Source organism: Urocitellus parryii, chromosome 4, assembly GCF_045843805.1.
Source record: "Urocitellus parryii isolate mUroPar1 chromosome 4, mUroPar1.hap1, whole genome shotgun sequence".
NCBI classification, from domain to species: Eukaryota; Metazoa; Chordata; class Mammalia; order Rodentia; family Sciuridae; genus Urocitellus; species Urocitellus parryii.
This window is the reverse complement of record NC_135534.1, coordinates 126,486,680-126,506,400: the sequence shown is the minus strand read 5'-3', so window position 1 is coordinate 126,506,400 and position 19,721 is coordinate 126,486,680. Positions and strand designations below refer to the sequence as shown.

The following is a 19,721-nucleotide window of genomic DNA, read 5'->3' as shown; positions in this document are numbered from 1 at the left end:
TCTACCACTGAACGATATTATCGATCTTTTTATTTTTCTTTTGAGATACAGTCTCCTTAAGTTGCCTAGCCTGGCTTGAACTTGCAATCCACCAGTCTTTGCCTACCTAGTAGGTAGGATTACAGGCATAGGCCATTGTGCCTGGCTGGAAACTATTTCCAATATTTTAAATTCTAGTTGAGCCCAAAGGTTTCAAAATACAGTTTAATGTACTATTAATAAATGCAAAAGAAAATGGTCTGGGCTCCAAAGTTCTGAGAAATATTAACAGAGTTGAACAGGTCTTTTTTTTTATTATATAATGGACTCATTACATAATAAACAAGTTAGTGAACATAATAAATTGTGGGATGAGGTGTGTGGATAAGGTTTTCCAAATTTATTTCTACACCAAAGAGTGATCCCTCTGAAACATAAGACATCGTGTCACACTCTTCTGCTCATTGTGGTTTCCTTCTTATTTCAGAGAAAATTCAGTCCTTCCAGGGTCTATGTAATCTTGCTCTTGGCTGTTTCTCAGAACCATAGTCTATCCTTCTGATTTGGAACTAACATCTTCTCTTCCCTCTGCCTGGAATACTCTTCCTGCTATCTGCCGCAACCCGGCTGGGCACAGAATCACGAGCCACTCAAGCAGGAACAAAACTTTATTTTTGAAAAAGCCGCCAATACCCCGTACGCATCCGGCTAGCAAGCTGGTCCACACACGTGGTTGCGTCTCCCGGAACCGGGGCCCAGGACCTCCCCTGGCTAGCTGGCAGTCACCTTAACCAAAGGTGCCATGCATCATAATACTTTGCTGTGGCTCCTAGCAGCTATCAGTCAATTATATGACTCAACTTCCCAATCTTATTTAGACTCTGTTCTACTAATTTTTTTTCTAGTATCTTCCTGCTTTTCACTCTTAATTCAATGCCCATTATGATTAACTTCAATTATATCAAGGTCTAATAACAATACAATGGGAAATCTGACTGGGAGTAAAAGATTGGAGATTATCTAGCCAAGGTGGAAGAGATCTGAGTACAACTGGGAAGAGAGGCTAAAAACTTCGAGAAAGATAAATCAGAGCACAGGAGCACAATATACTAAATTTCCTGATAAGAGAATTTAGTCTTGTTCATTTTTATATTCTCTTCAAGGCCTGGTACAATGACTAGTGTACATAGTACTTTAATTATGAGGATCTTGAAGGAGTTTATGCAGAAGTGATGTAGGTGAAATATCTGGTAAGAATAATATTAATTCCTTTCCCCCTCATTTGCTTTATTTACTTTTCTTGATTAAGCTGCTGGCAGCAGCCACTAAACCAATGCCTGTATAGTTTATAACCTGCAGATCATTTTGGTTCATTAAGTAGATTTTTTGGTTCATTAAGTAGATTATTTGATCCATAGACTCAACCCAGTGTTTGATCATCATGTACCTGTTTTTGTCATTAAGTCTTGGGAAAAAAGTTAAATGATACAATCAAAATAAATTCAGAGTTGCTTCAGAGAGTTTCTAGTTTCACTGCAAAGGAAATTATACATTGGCCATAGAATAAAGTATTCATAATACTCTTAAGGAAGAGAAACAGCTTTTGTCCTACATCCTCACATCACTGACAAATGACTATTTAGAGAGGATCAGTACACATGAAAAGGCAGCTCTTACTCAGTTAGACATTTATGTGCAAAGCCAAATATCCAATTTATTTCCAGGCCCTTTTGTGTCCAACTGTTTTGGTCCCATCCTAAACTCCTATCTCTCTTGGGACAAGATGAAAGGAAAACTTCAAACAGTTTACCAAATTCCTTCTAGGGTGTGGATGACTTTGTTCTCTTGTTCTTTTTGGATGGAGAGTAATCTGGCAGAGATACTCTCTTGGTAGTCCTGAATCCTTTCTTCTCAGTGTCATAGCTACAAAGAGTTACCATTAGACAACTAAGATATAGAGCATACTTTAATCCCTTGTGTCAGGATAAAGTTTGCAAGTGGTTTATTCTACTTCAGTTTTTTATTACTGGGGCCTGCTAGACAAAGTCTCCACTTAATTCTGTTTACTAAATATAAAGAAAAAATGTCTTAAAATCACACACACACACACACACACACACACACACACACACACACAAATATGCCTCAGATAAGAACTACCACTCTAGAACCTACTTTTTTTGGTGTGTGTGTGAGGGGGAAAGTACTAGGGATTGAACCCAGGGGCGCTTTACCACTGAGCAAGATCCTTAGCCCTTTTATTTATTTATTTTTTAAATTATGAGAAAGGATTTAAATTGCCCAGGCTGGCCTCCAACCTGTGATTTTCCTGCCTTATCCTCCTGAGTTGCTAGGATTACAGGCATGTGATACCATGGCCAAATGAACATCTTCTTCAAGAGAAGACTGTGTGCTATTAAGACAAAAAGCAGTGAAAATATTCAATGTGTAAAAGTAAGCTTTTCAGTAAGTAAGGCTTTCTATAAAATACCTACACATATAAGAATATACCAAGAAAAACATGTAGAGATTAAAAATGGTTCCAGAAGCAATAGCATAATTTTGACCTTTCAGTGGCTTCTTAAAACTTATTAAACAAATCAACTCAATTGTTTTTCATGTTTTCTTTCCTACATTTTTTTTTTTTTGGTGGATTATAGTTGTATATAACTGGGATTTGTTGTTATGTATTTGCACACGCATATAACAACGTAATTTGGCTAATGTCATTCTTCAGTATTTCCCCTTCCCACCCCCTGGTCCCTTTCCTCTACTCTGATTTCCCTTTGATTTTCATACTACTCCCTTACCCCCACTTTTCTTTTCCTTTTTCCTCTCTAGCTTCTACACACGAGAGAAAACATACAACCCTTGACCTTCTGAGTTTGGTATATTTTGCTTAATATAATGTTCTCAAGTTCCATTCATATCCAGCAAATGACAAATTTTATTTATCTTTATGGTGGAATAAAATGCCATCGTGTATAAATACCACATTTTCTTTATCTATTCATCTGCTGATGGACACTTAGGCTGGTTCAATAGTTTGGGCAGATATAAATTGTGCTGCTATAGACATGAGTGTGCATATATTACTATAGTATGATGACTTCAATTCTCTAGGATATGTACTAAAGAGTGATATAGCTAGTCACATTGTGGTTCCATTACTAGTCTTTTGAGAAACCTCCAGACAAATTTCCATAATGGTTCAAATAAACTCAACTTTAATTTTTTTCAGGTCTTGCTAAGTTGTCTAGGGTAGTCTTTAACTCATCATTCTCCTGCCTCAGCCTCCTCAACTTTAATTTATCCAGATTACATTATTATTTTTTTTAAAAAATATTTTTTAGTTGTCAGTGGAGCTTTTTATTTATTTATATGTGGCACTGAGAATTGAATCTAGTGCCTTACACATGCTAGGCAAGCACTCTACCACTGAGCCACCACTCCAGCCCCTCCAGATTACATTATTAAAGTCTAATTCACCTTAAAGATAAAACCAAAATATTATTGAAGAGTTGACTATAAGCTCTGCATCTTGTATAGTTTGTAATCTTGATGCTTTTATTGTTTTACAAGGTCATGGGATATAAAGAGAAGCAAAAAACCAGAAATAGAAAGTAAGCTACACTGGTCATGGTAGTATATGCATGTAGACTCAGTTACTCAGGAAGTTAAGCCAAGAGGGTCATTTGAGCTTAGGATTTTGAGGTTGGCCTAGGCAACATAGCAAAAATCCATATTCATTCATTCATTCATTCATGTATACGTACATGAATGGAAGTCCATTTCAGAGACACAAATGCTTCATATACTGTCTGAAGATGATATATAAGTTTAAGTATCAAATTAGAGTGCTATACCCAAAGAATGTATCAAATGATAAACTTAACATAGGTTCAAAGCCCCTTGTTTGAAATCTTCAGGTCCACAAGTGTTTCAAAAACTAAGATTTATAGGCTAAAAATGTAGTAATAGCCCTAGCAAGGTATAGATCGGCATCTTGTAATCATATTAACATTTCAGCAATGAAAGATGTGAATACCAGTAAAACAAACAAATCTATTTTACTTCTGGTTAGCTTTTTAAATTTTGAAATTATGCATAAGGAGTTGTAGATCTATAATCAATCAATTAGATATATAAGCAAAAAGTTTCATACCCATGATCCTAGATAAACTGGCAGAAGAGGTTCTTTCCTCTGTTGAAGAAAATAAATGGCCATAAGGGCAAACACATAAGGTGGCAGGCCTCCTTCCTCAGGGCGATCTATACTGCAAAGCTATAAGTGAGAGAAAAGAGAATTTGCATTTTTTTTTTTTTGCATCAATTTGTGATTTAAATAACCTGGCCTAAAACCTGCAATCCATTCCCATATTATAATGGTTAATCAGAATTGTCAACTTGATTGGATTAAGAGAAACCAGAGGGTGTGTTGATGACTGTGTGTCGAGGAATAACTGGCATGTGGAATAGCCAAATAAAATGGAGACCCTCCCTAAGCGAGGGCAGCACCATCCAATAAGATGATGGTTTGGATGAAATAAAAGATGGAAGAACATGGCAGCAACAGCAGATACAAGCTTGATTCTTCATGATTGAGTTCTTGACTGCAGCCGTGATTGATGATGTAGGACTCTCACTTTTTCACTCTTCCAAAGTGGATTCTGTCAGTGATTCTCCAGAAGCCTTCAGTCTCAGACTTGTTCTGGGGCTTCAGCTCCTTGGACTGAGCAGTTGCTGGTTCTTCCAGCTCTCTGCCTGTAGACGACCACTGTGGACTATCTAGCTTTTGGTCGCCTGAGAAATTCTCTTTTTGTAATTATACTTCCTGCTGATTCTGTTCCTCTAGGGAACCCTGACTAATACACATATATTATATGATATATAGTGATTATTCTGAATAAAGCAGCACAATGAAGGGCAGGGGTATAGCTCAGTGGTAAAGCATTTGTCCAGCATGTATAAGGCTCAAGATTTGATCACCAACTCCATAAACAAACCAAAAAACAAAGCAACAACAATCCCTCCCCCCCAGCACAGTGCTACAAATAGACAACTTCCTATTCCTTTGCAGTAACCACATACTGTGGTTTTGAATCAGTTTCAATTTCAAATATTTAATTTTGTTAACTTACTCATGGAAGGCCCTAAAATACTATTTACTGTTTCATTTTTTTTGACATCTACAATAAATCCACTCACTTAGTTAAGACACATGTTAATGAAATACAAATGATAGTTCAGTTCCACTGATTTAGCTTAGTTTAATGGTCCTCTCAACTTTTACGGTCCTGCAAATGCATGCTTTGGTCACAAAGGCAATTTGGGAAGAGAATGTTGGCAAACCCACCAGCACTAATTAAAATAACACCTAAAAGAGCATGACCGGGGCTGGGGATGTGGCTCAAGTGGTAGCGCGCTCGCCTGGCATGCGTGCGGCCCAGGTTCGATCCTCAGCACCACATTCAAACAAAGATGTTGTGTCCGCCGATAACTAAAAAATAAATACTAAAATTGTCTGTCTCTCTCTTAAAAAAAAAAAAAAAAAAAAAGAGCATGGCCTACATAGTGATGAAGCAGAAGAGAGTTTTCAAAGAGGAGCAAATTGTAATTATTAAGTCATTCAGCAAGAGTGGGGTATCCTGTGTTGATCCTGGATCCAAGAAATTGGAACTATCTCTTATCACTGTTATACCTCAATCAGTAAGATTTTTGCTTTTCTTTATATAAGGCATCTTATAGAATATCAATTTTATCATTATGATTTGACCTTATACTATGGGGGAATATTAAGTGCTCTAATGTTTATTACAGCATATCAACTGGGAGAATGTATTTAAAACATTGTAGAAATAGGCAAGACCAGATATAGTATTTTTCATTTCTTTTTGTAATCCTTGGATTTCTTCTTGAAAATGGTATGAGAATCATTTTCTAAAACTTTACTGTGCCTAAGTATTACCCTGGGAAACTAGTTAAGATTGTAAATTCTTTGGCTACTTCCTTTGGGATTTGACCCAAATCTGACTTCTAATAAGCATTATAAGTCATTTTGATCTTTTAAGCAATACTGTTGTAACGAAAGAGAAACCTTAAATTTTCCTTCCGTATAGTGTTTCTATTCCAATATTCAGATACTTTCTCTTTTGATGTCTATAGGTATTTTTCTAAGCATTTAAGGTTAAATGAACCCAGTAAAAATTAAAGCACAGTTAAGTTCATAGAATACACACATGCATTTAATGAAGTCTAACTTACCTTTGCCCAGTACCTAAATGCAATCACCAAAGGAACCAGCTTTGGTTCTAGTTTTCCGAGTGCAGTTAAGTGTTTTGTTGTCAGACAAGCATTTTCATTTCCTGCACTCACTTTACAAAGAAGACCACTGGTGGGTGTGCCGGTGAAGATGGGAATGAAAAAGAAAGAGAAAAAGTGTGTTACATAGGTATCAGTACGTTTTTACACCAGTAGCTAATTTACACTGATAATAACTTTTTTTAAAAAATGAAAAAAAAAAAAACCCCTAAAACTCCCTACATCTTCATAGGTCATTTAAAAATACTGAATTAAAAAAAAAAAAAAGACAGGACAGTTACTTATTGAACAAACTAAATTTTCAGAAGAACTCTGTTTTAATATGCTAAAATTATTTTTGGGGGGAACATGCAAATAAGGAAAATATTATGAAATATTTCAAATGGGTGCATGACTTGTCTCATTTTTTCAAATGGTGTTTTGACAAGAGTTAAGGAATTTGTTGGTGAAGAGTCATTATTGCTTATAAGCTATCCATTCATGGTAGTGATAGTTATGTTTCCAGATGGAGGGAGACCTATACACAGGAGGTCACATTAACAGCTATTCAGCACTGCCACAAATGCTGGTAAAAAGGATGGCAAGTAAAAAGTGATTAGAGTAAGTAACCATTTGATAAGGTTGTTTTTTTTACTTAGTTAAAATGGGTCAAATGCTTCCTTATAATTTTTCCTTCTAGGTAATTTTACTCTTTTTAAAATAAGACTTCCTTCCCTCTCTTGCATCAAATGCCAAAGTATAGAGAGAATGCTAGTAAGAAACGTGAGATAACCATGTAAGGTATAGCTTATAACTTCAAAGTTGGAATTAAGATTTAGCAAAGTCCTTGTGCTTTTGGCAAGCTGATTGCTAATGATCAGCTTAAAGAAACAGAGACCTTTGCTTTTCTCTGCATACTACCACCGGTACCCTTGCATGGAAATCTGCGTCAACATCAATAAAGGAGTCTGAGGAAAGAAGAAAACACATGTTAAGTAGGTTAATTAAAGCTTTGTTACAAGCAAAATGAGATAAAGTACAAGTACCCAAGTACCCTGTGTGGCTTATCTATTCAGCCATTTTGAAAGACAACTACTAAATAAAATTCTGAAGGGATTTGAAAAAAGAAAAAAAATGTTATATTCAAGAATCAAGTAATCACATTAATTTAAAATCATTATTTTATAAAGCTTATGTTTAATTAAAAGTAACTACGCCAGTGAATCACAACATTTAAATATTATGAGGGTAACCTAATTAGAAATATAAACATGATTTAAAAACAAAATTGATACAAAGGCTACTGAAATCTTCAGTGTCAAAATATGTATTGACTAAAATAAGAAATATTTAAATGTTTTATTCAATCAAAACAAAAAGGACAGGGGATGACTACTTCAAGGGAAAATTAGTGAGGTTATGAAAGCAAAAAAAGTCATAAAGCTCTAAGTTGGACAGTATATTGGAAAAGGCAACTGATAAACTTACATGGGAACAACTATTTATGAATTCATTAATCAGGATTGGGCCACACTTACTGCACCTTTATAAAACATTAATTTGAACCACTAGATACAGTATATTATTCTTTAATTTCACTCTCAAGACTAAATTATGCATATTTTGCATTTCTTCGTCACACTCTAAGACTCATTTAAGCTTTAAAAATTTTTTCTTGTAGTTGTAGATGGACAGAACACCTTTACTTGTTTATTTTTATGTATTTGCTAAGGATCAAACTCAGTGCCTCACATATGCTAGGAAGTGCTCTGCCACTGAGCTACAGCCCAAGCCCTCATTTAATCTTTATAGTGATGTCATCAGCAAGCTAAAAGCTTTACTTTGAGACATAGAACTACTACTAGAATGGTAACTAGTTAATAAATCATGGCCATTTGCTTTTGGATATTACACTTATCAATAATTTTAAGGAGAGAGGAAGGGAGGGAAAGGAAAGTTACTGGGGAATGAAATTAATCAAAATATGTTATGTGCCTGTACAAATAAGGCATAATGAATTCCACTATTATGTATAATTATAATGTAACAAAAAAGCAAAAGAAAAAAAACTTTAAAGACATGACTTTCTATTTTCAGAGTTTGAGTGATAAGTTATATAAAATTTATAGACAAAAGAAAATATTAAGAGCAAAGTGTACAAAGAATTTGACCTTACCACTGTTCTTTAAACATTCTTGAACAATTAAGAGGACATCTGGCTGAGACATCTAGAAAATAAATGAATGAATACATGAAATAATCCCTAAATAATTTTGCTTCACGATAAAATACACAGTCTAGAGTTCCCAATATTGCTTCCCAAATTAGAAATGAACATTGGTACCAGAATAAAGAACTAATCATTATGCAGTGTCTATGTATGTCAAAGACAGAAAGACAGTGAAAACCAAATGAGGATGAGTGTGGGCAAGAGACCTACTATACATTTAATTCCTGGTTAATTAATTCTTGAGGTAATTGGCTTTCTAGAAAATCTCGAAGTGGTAGCTGGAAGTTGTTATACTACTAATGACATTTCCTCTCACTCTGCAAGACTATTACAACAGATAGCTTACTGGTTCCAACTCTAAATCTTGTTCCACAGTGGAATCAAAACCATTAAAAATCATGAACTGGATTCTTAAAACATATCAGTGACTTTTCACAGACTGTAGATGAAAGTAAAATTCTTACCATGGCCTATGAGATCCTGCATATTGGGCCTCAGTCTACCTTCCATCCTAATCAGAGTTCAGCTTAAATGTTCTCTCTTCAATGAGGCCTCCATGACTGTGGCATCTCTTCACAGTACCTGTTTTCTGTTATGGAACCCTATTTTTCTGCACAACTCTCATTATAATTAATAATATAAGTAACTACTTATCTCCTTAACTAGATATGCGTTCTGTGAAAGAGAAACTGCATTTGTTTTTTCCTTTAGAATTGAGTATAGTACCTGCCATACAACAGGTATTTAGTGAATATTTGTTAAATGAATGAATGAATGATGCCAGAAAAAAATAACTGCTATGGTTAGTAATTTCACTGATCAGAATTTAAGATTAAAAGAAGAGTAAAGTCCACTGGTTAGCTGACTAAGTAACTACATTACTCAGAGCAAGGAACAAGAGACTATAAAATAGAATATTGGGGATGGAATCTCAAAGTCTATACTTTTAATGAGTAACCAAAGTAGGATACACCTCTGCAAAATGACCTATGAGAATGACGAAGTGGGTAAACAGATAATCTACTTAAGTTCCTTCCAGTTTTATATTCTGACTGTCAATGTCTTTTTAAATTATATTTAACCCAGAAATCGAGGCTGGGTGTGGTTGTTCAAAAAAAATATTTTAACAAAACTGATATATAAAAATAGGAAATTCAGAAGCTCATTAAGCTTTCAGACCATAAATGTTTAAAAATCTACACTGTTTAAAACCTGAATTCCTTTCCTATTAATGGAAAGTTGATTTTACCAAGAATTTAAGCTTTCCAAGCTAACAGAAATCTAAATATCCCCATAAGATTCACATGGTTAGAAAACCAGTGTTACAAGTAAGTACTAAAGATCTGTAGTGTAAAATAAACAAGATTGAAAATCTATGGAGCATAAGAATTCTCTGAACCTGAAGCTGAAAACAGGCAAGACATAAAAATGGAACTTTTAAGAAAACAGGTGTCACCATTAAAGTATCTTTATGTATCTAAAATATATTCATACACAGTTCAATTTGAAAGAAAGGATTTCCATACCACTGAAAATTTCAACATTTCATTTTGTACTTACAATGGCTGGAAATTGAATGTCAATGTTTACATCCGAATTTTTGAAACCCAATCTGCTACAGGAAGACCCATATAATCTTAGAGAACAATCTACAAATAAATAAATACATAGAAGGAATAAATAGAGTAAAATTTCTCAAAAAGTTGTAACAAAACACTGCTATTTCAGAAATGGAACCATCAATTAAAACTACATACAAAAGCAAAACTGTAATGTATGTCACCAACTTAGGACAGGAATAGGTGGCTATTTGCTCATCCCTTAATTTTATGTAACAGGGAAGACAGCAATGACTGGTTTAGTTTAATGACTATTGCTCTCATGTCAGTTGCAAAACACTTTAAATAAAAATTTTTATTTTATCACTTTTGCATTTTGTGTAGAAAACTATTGGCAATGACTTTCAAAATAAGAAAGCTGAAAAGGGATGTCTATTTTACACTTATAAACTTTATAGTATAGTCAAGAGCTAATGCAAATATTTTTGTTACTTATTTTATAATACAAATTACTCACAAACAAAAAGTATTTGATATAATGCAATCCCTTGAGAAAAACTTGCAAAATAATTACAATATAACCGATATCTTAATATGCTAGGCAGTATACATTTCCTTTTCAGAGAAGGATATAAGTGTTCACATGTGTATCTTCCATATGTATTTATGGAATTTATTTTCAATATTTTACTATTTTGCCAAAATATTACCCATTCTTATCAAGAGGACATTTTCTTCCTTCAAGTTTGCCAATTCAATTCAAGTGATTTCTTTGGGGTTTAAGATGCATATTTTTTTCTTCAGATGGGGACTTACTATGTTGTCCAGATTGGACTCAAACTCATGCCTTAGCCTCCTAAGTGCTGGGACTACAGTTGTGAATCATCATACCTGGCTTCAAGAGTTTTCAATTAACAATCAGGTGTGATAGTCCATATGTCTACAATCCCAGTGACTCAGGAGGTTGACACAGGAGCATAAAGAGGCCAGTGTGAGCAATTTAATAAGATCCTGCCTCAAAATAAATAAATAAATAGATAGATAGATAGATAGATAGATGGAGCTGGGAATGTAGATCAGTGGTAGAGCACTTGCCTAGCACATGGTAGGCCCTAGGTTTAATCCCCCAGTTCTGCAAAAATTTATAAATAGGAGTTTTCTATAAAAAAATTTAACTTTACATGGAATTTCATAGCAAAAATCAGTGAAATTAAAATTTACTATTTGGGAGATACCTATGTATTGAAATGAGTTGAACTTCCCTCCTATTCTTATAAAAGTTATATGTATATGTATCCATGTATACATGTTATAAATACTTGCATGATCTCCAGGAACAAATAGTTTAAAGAATTATAAGGTGATATATACATAATGAGTCTAGCCCTGTGAATCAGAATCACTTGTGAAACTTTCTAAATGTAATTGTCCATGACTCCACAGATAACTCTTATTTATGGCAAGAATTGAAGATGATTAAGCTATTCCAATCATTTATCTAAATAGGAAGGCCAATGACCTTTCATTGGCAAGGGTTGTTCCTATCAAGACTAGCAGCTGCAGTGTCAAGCATTTACCATACCCAGCCTTAAATTTTTATAAGCAGTTTACTCCAAACATTGTATTCCCTCCCCTATTTTGCACTAAAGCTACATGAAAAATAATGCAAGTCAGTGATGTGTGCCCGTAGTTCCAGCTACTCAGGAGGCTGAGGCAAGAGGATCATTTGAGTCCAGGAGTTCAAGGTGAGCTTGGGTGACTCAGTGAGACCTCTGTCTCAAAAAATTAAATTAAAAATTGATATAATTTCAAAATATCAACTGAACAGCATACAAAACCCATTATAAATTATTTATAAACTAGTTTTTCAAAGCTCTTTTAGATCCTCCTGACTCAGCCTACTGAGCTGCTGGGATTATTTGCACCACTGTGCCCAGCTATTTTAATTAAAAAATATTCTGTCAATTCAGATGGAAAGGTAAACAAATACATACAAGAGTCCCACAGTGCCCCAATATAGGGCAATTAACCATACTGAATTTTATAACAGAATAATATTTATAATGAAAACAGGTTCACAGTGGCAATGTTTGTTTAAAGTCTGTTACCTTTGGAGAAGCCAGGAGAAATAACAACCAAACACAATAACAATAAACATACTCACTAAGGAAAAAAGCTTCAGTACATAACAAATGAATTTTTATGAGGCGAAAATTACTTGAAATATGAACGAGTTACTTTTAAGTAGCTAAATAGAAAAAAGAAATCTAGAAAATACCTGGTAACTTGTGCTGGAACACATTTTCCATGATACATTTGATTTCTAGCCTCTGTTCCAAATTCTCATTGTGTAAGCCAAACTCCTGTACCACTTTGTCAATGGCAATGCCAATTGCATTTATCTGGGAGGGTGTTGGCGGGGGTAACGTAGTGAGCAACTCTTCCTCCTGCTTCTCCTTTTAGGATCAATGTTCAAATTAAAAATGGCTCATACATAGGTTTTACCTTTTATGTTTCACTGAGACAACACCCTATAGAATTTTCAGGAATCTGTTTTTAGCCCTCCTTTTCATCTTAGCTCTTTGTCTTTATTGTAACAAACATATACACACTTTATGCATATAATTTGGATCAGTGAAAATAGAGAGTAAGCAGGAACAAGGAGAAAGTGTAAGAAAAGAACATTAAAACCAGTAATGACAGTCTGATTATTTTTTTTATTACTGTCATAAGGACACATATAGGTCCTAACTGTGATTTCCTATACCCTGATTTTATACTTAAGGAAATTCAAAAGATTGCCCCAAAAACACATCTGATTAATTAAAAGTATTTTGGTTAGAACAATTTCAAGAAGTTAATTAAAGTTTTTAATATTCATAGCTTTAAGGAGAAGAAAAATGACAATGACAACTGATACGTAAAAACAACAGTTTGGGTCACATAAAACTTACCTTAATGTTTTTCTTGTGCCTCTTCTCTTTGATATGCTTATGAGCAAATGCAATGGATTCAATTAAAACATCACAGAGTTTGCAGGTGTATTTTGCTGTAGGGCAGTTTCGTGGTCGCTATAATTTAAACAGATTGATCAAAAGGTATATCTCCAAACATCCAGGGGAAAAAAATAAGCCAGAAAAATGATTTCCCCTTCAGTTTAAAAACTTGATACTATGTCACTGTCTTGTTTTATCACTATCTTAATAGTAATTTTTAATTAAGTACAATTGCAAATATTTGGAATTCTATTACCTCATACTGAATATACTTTTCAATGTGTAACACTTAAATACTGATAATCCAAGTAGTATACCTCAAAAGGGAGGTGGGCTTATTTGTATGATGGGCAGGTCCTAGGACTTCAGAACATGTGAAAAAAAGTTTTAACCCCCCAGAAGGAAATAAAATCACTGAATTACAAGGGGAACTTTTTGACAATGCAAAGTGCCACAACAGGGTACAATAATTATCCCAAAAGATTCCTCAGGACAAAAGAAGACTACCTAGAGAAGTTAGGAGGTGATTAGAGGAGAAGCCATATTCTAAAGTATTTCTTACAGGATGGGGCTGAGGAAGGAGAGATTTAAGGGAGGAGGTTTCATGGTATGGCAAGTTCATTAGTATATTTTCAGAATAATATGCCTGTTAAAAATAAACACTTGTTATTTTAACCTTAAAAAAGTAGGGTACCGAATTCACCAAAGCTGGTATTTCCAATTACTAACACAGTTTAAACCAGAACAAGGATTTTTATTAGCAAATACATGCTCATAGCTGTTACCCTTTTTAGCCTGTCAATGCAGTCTCTCCTCAAACGCTCCTCAGCCTGCTGTAAGCCCAGTAGCTCCTTTGTCGAAAGCACAGACTCGTCAATCACAGGGCCTTCCAACTCTCCATCCTGTTCATTTTCCTCATTTCTAGTCCTCCGTGGTTTCCTGGGTCTGGACCGCTGCTTCTTGTTTTCTTAAGTTAGGGGAAAAATATTATTGGCAATATTGAATTATACCTCTCCTGGATAAAAAACAGAATTTTCCTATTTATTAATTAAATGGCATGACAGAATAAATGACACCTGAACACAGAGCAAAGGGAAAGGTGGATCTCCATGGGCAAAATGTTTGAATAATCACTAAGCACATCATCTGTGATATACCAATCCACAGAAATACCATAACTTCAAAGGAATTCTGCTGGAATGACGAAAACTGTCATACGTTTTTATGAATATGTCAAAACAAACCTTAATATTAATTAAGTGCACTAACAATAAAAAGAAGAAACAAGAAGGGAAAAAAAAATTTATCCAGGCATAGTGGCACACGCCTGTAATCCCAATGGCTAGGCTCTGGAGGCTGACGCAGGAAGCTTGTGAGTTCAAAGCCAGCCTCAGCAACTTAGCAAGTTGCGCTAAGCAACTCAGTAAGACCCTGTCTCAAAATAAAATACAAGATAGGGCTGGGGATGTGGCTTAGTGGTTGAGTCCCCTCAGTTCAATCCCTGGCACCAAAAAAAAAAAAAAGGAAAGAATTCTGCTTTGATAATACAATTTGATTTTCTTCCTTCCTGATATGCTGCTGAGCATTCTAAATCAAGAGTAAAAATCATCCTCTGATGGCAAGTATATATGTAATTCTAATATATTCCATATATTAGAATTTTCTAATATACTTTTATATATTAACATATATAATCTACACTATACCTAATATTTTATTATACTTCTTAGTACATCTGTAGTAATGAAAACTTCCCACGTTTGCTTTTATTTTTTAAGTGCCCAATCTTAATAGTGTGAAGTGGACACTATTGTATACTTCTCAAGAATTCAGAAATCCTTATGAGCAGTGAAAAAAAAAAACCATTTAGTTGTAAATTAAGCCTTTCAAGACATAAAATTGGTGTCTACCAGAAATGGGAAGAAATATAAAATTTCATCTGCTGAGGGCAACCATTTCCCATTTTATTTTTACTTTCATTTTAGATTTTTTGAGCCACCTGCACACCTAGCATATCAAAGGAAAAAACAATTGGTAGTTAAAATAAAGCATTTTTTCTAAGCACAAATTTATCTGCTTATAAACTCCTGCTGTTACTTCTATAATTTCTAGAATAAATGAATCAGTTCTTTTTTTTTAAGTTTACAACTTTCAACCTGTGAAAGATGGTGGTGAGACTGAACCATAAACACTGTTTTAAGTACATCTGTGACTTCTATCAATAAGTTGAGAAAAATGAAGTTATTAATAACATGACTAAAATTTGTTTTCCAAATTAAAATTCTGTTAAGTGGATGGAATCATGTTCAATGGTTTAAAACAAATTACTTTTTGGAAAATATAAACCTACTGCCCAGCATGAGGCAAATTCCTCTCAATTTTTCAGAACTCATTAACTCATTACTAGTGTAGCAAATTACAATGAATTAACTAATTGTAAAAAAATTTAGTGTCAATGGAAGTATAGGACCTCCAGTTTTCAAAAAGGCTATTTTGAGGCTGGGGAATGTAGCTCAGTGGTAGAGCACCTGCCTAGTATGCATGAGGCCATGGGTTCAATCCACAGCACGGAAAAACACACAAAACTATAGCTAAGTACTCTAACACACAAATAGTAAGCAATATGCTCAATACACATGAGATGAATGTAATGAAATTTGACAAAAAGTTTCTATAATAAGTGAAAGTTTTTTAAAAACTAAACAATATTAGGGAAAAATGCACTTTAAAAAATCAAAATGGACTGAGCCGCAGGGCACTATGGCTCATGCCTAAAATCCCAGCAATTTGGGAGGCTAAGACAGTGGGATCCCAAGTTCAAGGCCAGCCTTAGCAACTCTGTGAAACCCTGTCAATCAACCAACCAATAAATGGGTTGGGGATGCAGCTCAGTGGTAAAGTGACCCTGGGTTCAATTCTTTTTCTTTTTTTGGTGGTGCTGGCGATTTCCTGGGCTTAAGTCTTAAAACAAAACAAAACAAACAAAAAAAAAAAAGACTGAGCAAATAAAACATCAAAAGATTAATAGCATTTGACTAGGAACTCATCAGGCTACCTCAATACTTCTTCCCCCAATTATCACAAACTTTTAAAGCCAGTAGTACTTATTGTCTTAATAAATGTTTGAGATGACGATCTCTTAACTTAGAAATGTGTTCATTCTCATTTAATTATTATTAGTTTTATCTTTATTTTATTAGTATCTTTTTCTAAATAAATACATTTTACTTCAGTGTTCAGAACATGACAGAAACTTCTTACTTAGGCAAACACTCAAAAAAAGAGTTTCAACATGTGCAACACCTTTTTAGAAAAGTCCCATATTCACAACAGTAATTGATATGTAACCAAGTTCCTTCATTAACTTCCTTTTTGTTGTTGACGAAAGCTTTCCCATATAACTATTTGCTGTCATTTTCTAAGAATTGACATCTCTCACCAAAGACCATGATTAACTCCAATTACTTTTATCTGTAGCATAGCTACAGAAATTCTGCCAGATGATGATAACAGTAGGGACCATTACTATTTTATTAGGTGGCAGATGTAAAGCAAACATTTTCTGTGTGCTGCTCTCGTTTAATTCCTACAGTAATCCTGACCCGGATACTAATATTTTCCCCATTGTACAGATGGGGACAATGCCAGTCCAAGAGAATTAATAATCTGTTCAAGGATACAGGACAAAGTCAAAGGAAAGGGATTTGAAATACAGATTAAAATATGGATGGATCCTGAAATTCGGCCTTTCATCTTGAAACAGAAAAATAAAAATTACTACAAAATCTCTTTGAGGCACATACAGACTCACATCTAGAACAGACTAGAAACTGATAGCAGTATAACCTCCTGAACTAAGTCTCACAGGCCTGCAGGTGTAAACTGTCAAAATCTCATTGGAGGAATTCTTGGAAGTATAACTGGGTATTGCTAAAAAATTCCCATAATGGAGGAAGACCATCTAGCTCATTCCAAATTTATTGTAATAAGAGTTCTCTATATTTACTATTCGAATTTTCCCATATTTTATCTGAATATGGTCCATTAGCCCATTCACAAAGGACATGTGTATCTGAGTGGATATTTTCCAGCTAAAATAATTAATGGCATTTTCCCAAATATGTTAAATTGCAACCTAGGACATTTAAGGGATGAGGTAGAAATAATAATGTAAACTGATAAACAGAAAAGATGGTATTAAAAAAAAGTGACATTATTTTCATTATATTTTCTTACAGTTTCAATAAGATCCTTCTATTAAGACACATTTTGATTTAAGGATATTTTGATCCCTTTAATGAGATCCTTTTTAGGATCCTATAAATGAAGAGCAAAGTTTAGATATTAAACTGAATAACAGTTATTCAACTTGAACAACTTCCTTAGTTATTCCTAACTCCAAATAAGAATACATGAACTGCTTTTTGGGTCTCCAAATGGCACCTTGTATTGTCTAGCTGCAAATTTTTGATCTGTAAACCTTCATTTTTAAAAGCTTTTCAACTTTTTCTTTTCTAAAAGACAAGCATTGATAATTAAACTTAATGTCCACATTCCACATGGACACTGCAATACATAAAAACAAATATACAATATAAAAAAGAAACACACAAACTAAAAGCCCAGAAATTATCAATAAATGTTCTGTTTCCCTATTTGGATTCTGGGTCTAGTGAGAATTACTTAATGGCCAGGGCAACGGAGTCCCCACTACTGTTCTACTTCCTCATCTACCACTTTGAATAAACAAGTGTGGATAAATTTAAACTCTCCAAACTGCAACTGCCTAATTTGTAAAATTGTGATTCCATCTTTGTTATATCATAACAGTGCTCCATCAAAAAATTCCTTCAAGTTCTTTCTAGACTTAACGACATGTAATGCTAAGGTATTACCCTATTATTTTAATTCTTTTATAATCTTGCATTCTGTTTCTGCTCCTTGTTGTTAGCATTAATTTTAACTTTCCTTTTTCCTTTCCCCCCATTTAATATTAACAAGTGCTTGAGATTTTCACTTTGTTCTAAGACTGTCTAATGATTAAAAAAAAAAAAAAGCCTTTCCTTTTTAAGCATTCTATATGCATGAGTCTCAAATTCAAGTGCCTTGCAAGTAACACATATATGAACTGGCTACTGAGACAACATGAAGAAAGAGGCTTCTGGAGACTTAGAAAAGTACCCACATTTGCCTGAATACATTTAAATTAAAAAAAAAAAAAGTTTAAAAAATATTTTTAAAAAATTTGTTTTGGACAGTTTACAATTCATTCTACATGATCACTACAAAAGACTTTCAGCCAATAAACATAAAAGCCCATTTTTCCAAGTATAATTTTCATACTAAATACTACTGTTTCATTTTTCCCATCCAATTTATGACTTCCCCTCACCCTCAGTGAATATATCCATTAGATAAAAATAACCTTCCTGATTATAGAAATCATTGCTACATGGACATTATCTACCTTGAACCTTTCAGAAAAAAGTATAAATAATCACTCTGAGATAATTATTATCAAGCATGTGAAGGCACTTAGAAATGGATTTTTATTTACTGAAAGCAAACAGCAAAACATTTTTCTGTATTCTGACTTTCTAAACTCATGTTTCCCAATCTCTGTTGCCATGCTTACCCTCCCACCCCTACCCCTCCATGGCCTTGCACAAGCTAGGTAAGTGTTCTACCACTGAGCTACACCCCTAGTTCCCCCCAGATGGTGACTTGCTGAATTCCCAGACTGGCCTCAAGTGATCCTCCGTCTCCTCAGGGCTGGGACGACAGATGCATGCAACTAACTGCATCTGACAGCTCTTGAAAAACAAAAACCATAGGTTGTTCTCCTCTGGAGATTGATACTTCACCCAAAAGACAAATCCTTCTTTTGGCAGGCAATATATTCAGTCTATATTGTGTTTTCACATTGAATCTTTTTTGTTTTACTTTTATACTGTCACTTATATAATGGACATGTTCATTATTTAAATACAATTCTTAAAAAATTTTTTAGTTGTAGTTGGACACAATATCTTTATATTTTATTTATTTTTATGTGGTGCTGAGGATCAAACCCAGGGCCTCGCATGTGCTAGGCGAGCACTCTAGCTCTGAGCCACAATCCCAGCCCTAAATACAAAATTATAAACATAATTTTGAAAATACATAATACCATTTAGAAATTATGCTATGGTCCCTAGGGGGATATGATACCCTCTTCTATAAAAAAACATATTTTTTACTGTATGAAAATATGCTCACTAAAGTAAAATAAGCCTTGAGGTAAAATTTTTTTTTGGTATGGGGGATTGAACCCAGAGGTGTTTCACCACTGAGCTACATCCTCAGCCCTTTTTAAAAATTTTTTCTATTTTGAGAGAGCTAAGTTGCTAAAGGTAGCCTTGAACCTGCAATCCTCCTACCTTAGTCTACCAAGCTGCTGGAATTAGCAGGCATGTGCCACCACTCCCAGTGAGGTAAACTTTTGAAAGGACCAATATATGAAATGTGTTAGAGGTGCCTAAATGTCATGATTATAAACCTGAAAATAATCACATTAAATAAATTAACACTTCTGAAAACATATACTATGAAAAACTGGAAATTCACTGCTGAAAATAAAACTTATTTGGATGAAAAAGAATAAGACATTGTTGACTT

General features: G+C 34.3%; 1 protein-coding gene across 5 annotated transcripts in view; it reads right to left on the bottom strand.

Annotated features, from left to right (window-relative positions):
- Window positions 1–19,721, bottom strand: part of Tut7 (terminal uridylyl transferase 7) — a 58,886-nt gene that overhangs the window by 37,378 nt on the left and 1,787 nt on the right. For all 5 annotated transcript variants that reach the window (XM_026404453.2, XM_026404455.2, XM_077796988.1 and 2 more), the window contains exons 3-10: window positions 13,850–14,031; window positions 13,023–13,139; window positions 12,347–12,524; window positions 10,070–10,158; window positions 8,456–8,507; window positions 7,178–7,247; window positions 6,244–6,370; window positions 4,145–4,264 (exon numbers count right to left, since the gene is read on the bottom strand). In XM_026404453.2, the coding sequence (XP_026260238.2) occupies window positions 4,145–4,264; window positions 6,244–6,370; window positions 7,178–7,247; window positions 8,456–8,507; window positions 10,070–10,158; window positions 12,347–12,524; window positions 13,023–13,139; window positions 13,850–14,031 (935 nt within the window). The remainder of the gene's footprint in view (window positions 1–4,144; window positions 4,265–6,243; window positions 6,371–7,177; window positions 7,248–8,455; window positions 8,508–10,069; window positions 10,159–12,346; window positions 12,525–13,022; window positions 13,140–13,849; window positions 14,032–19,721) is intronic.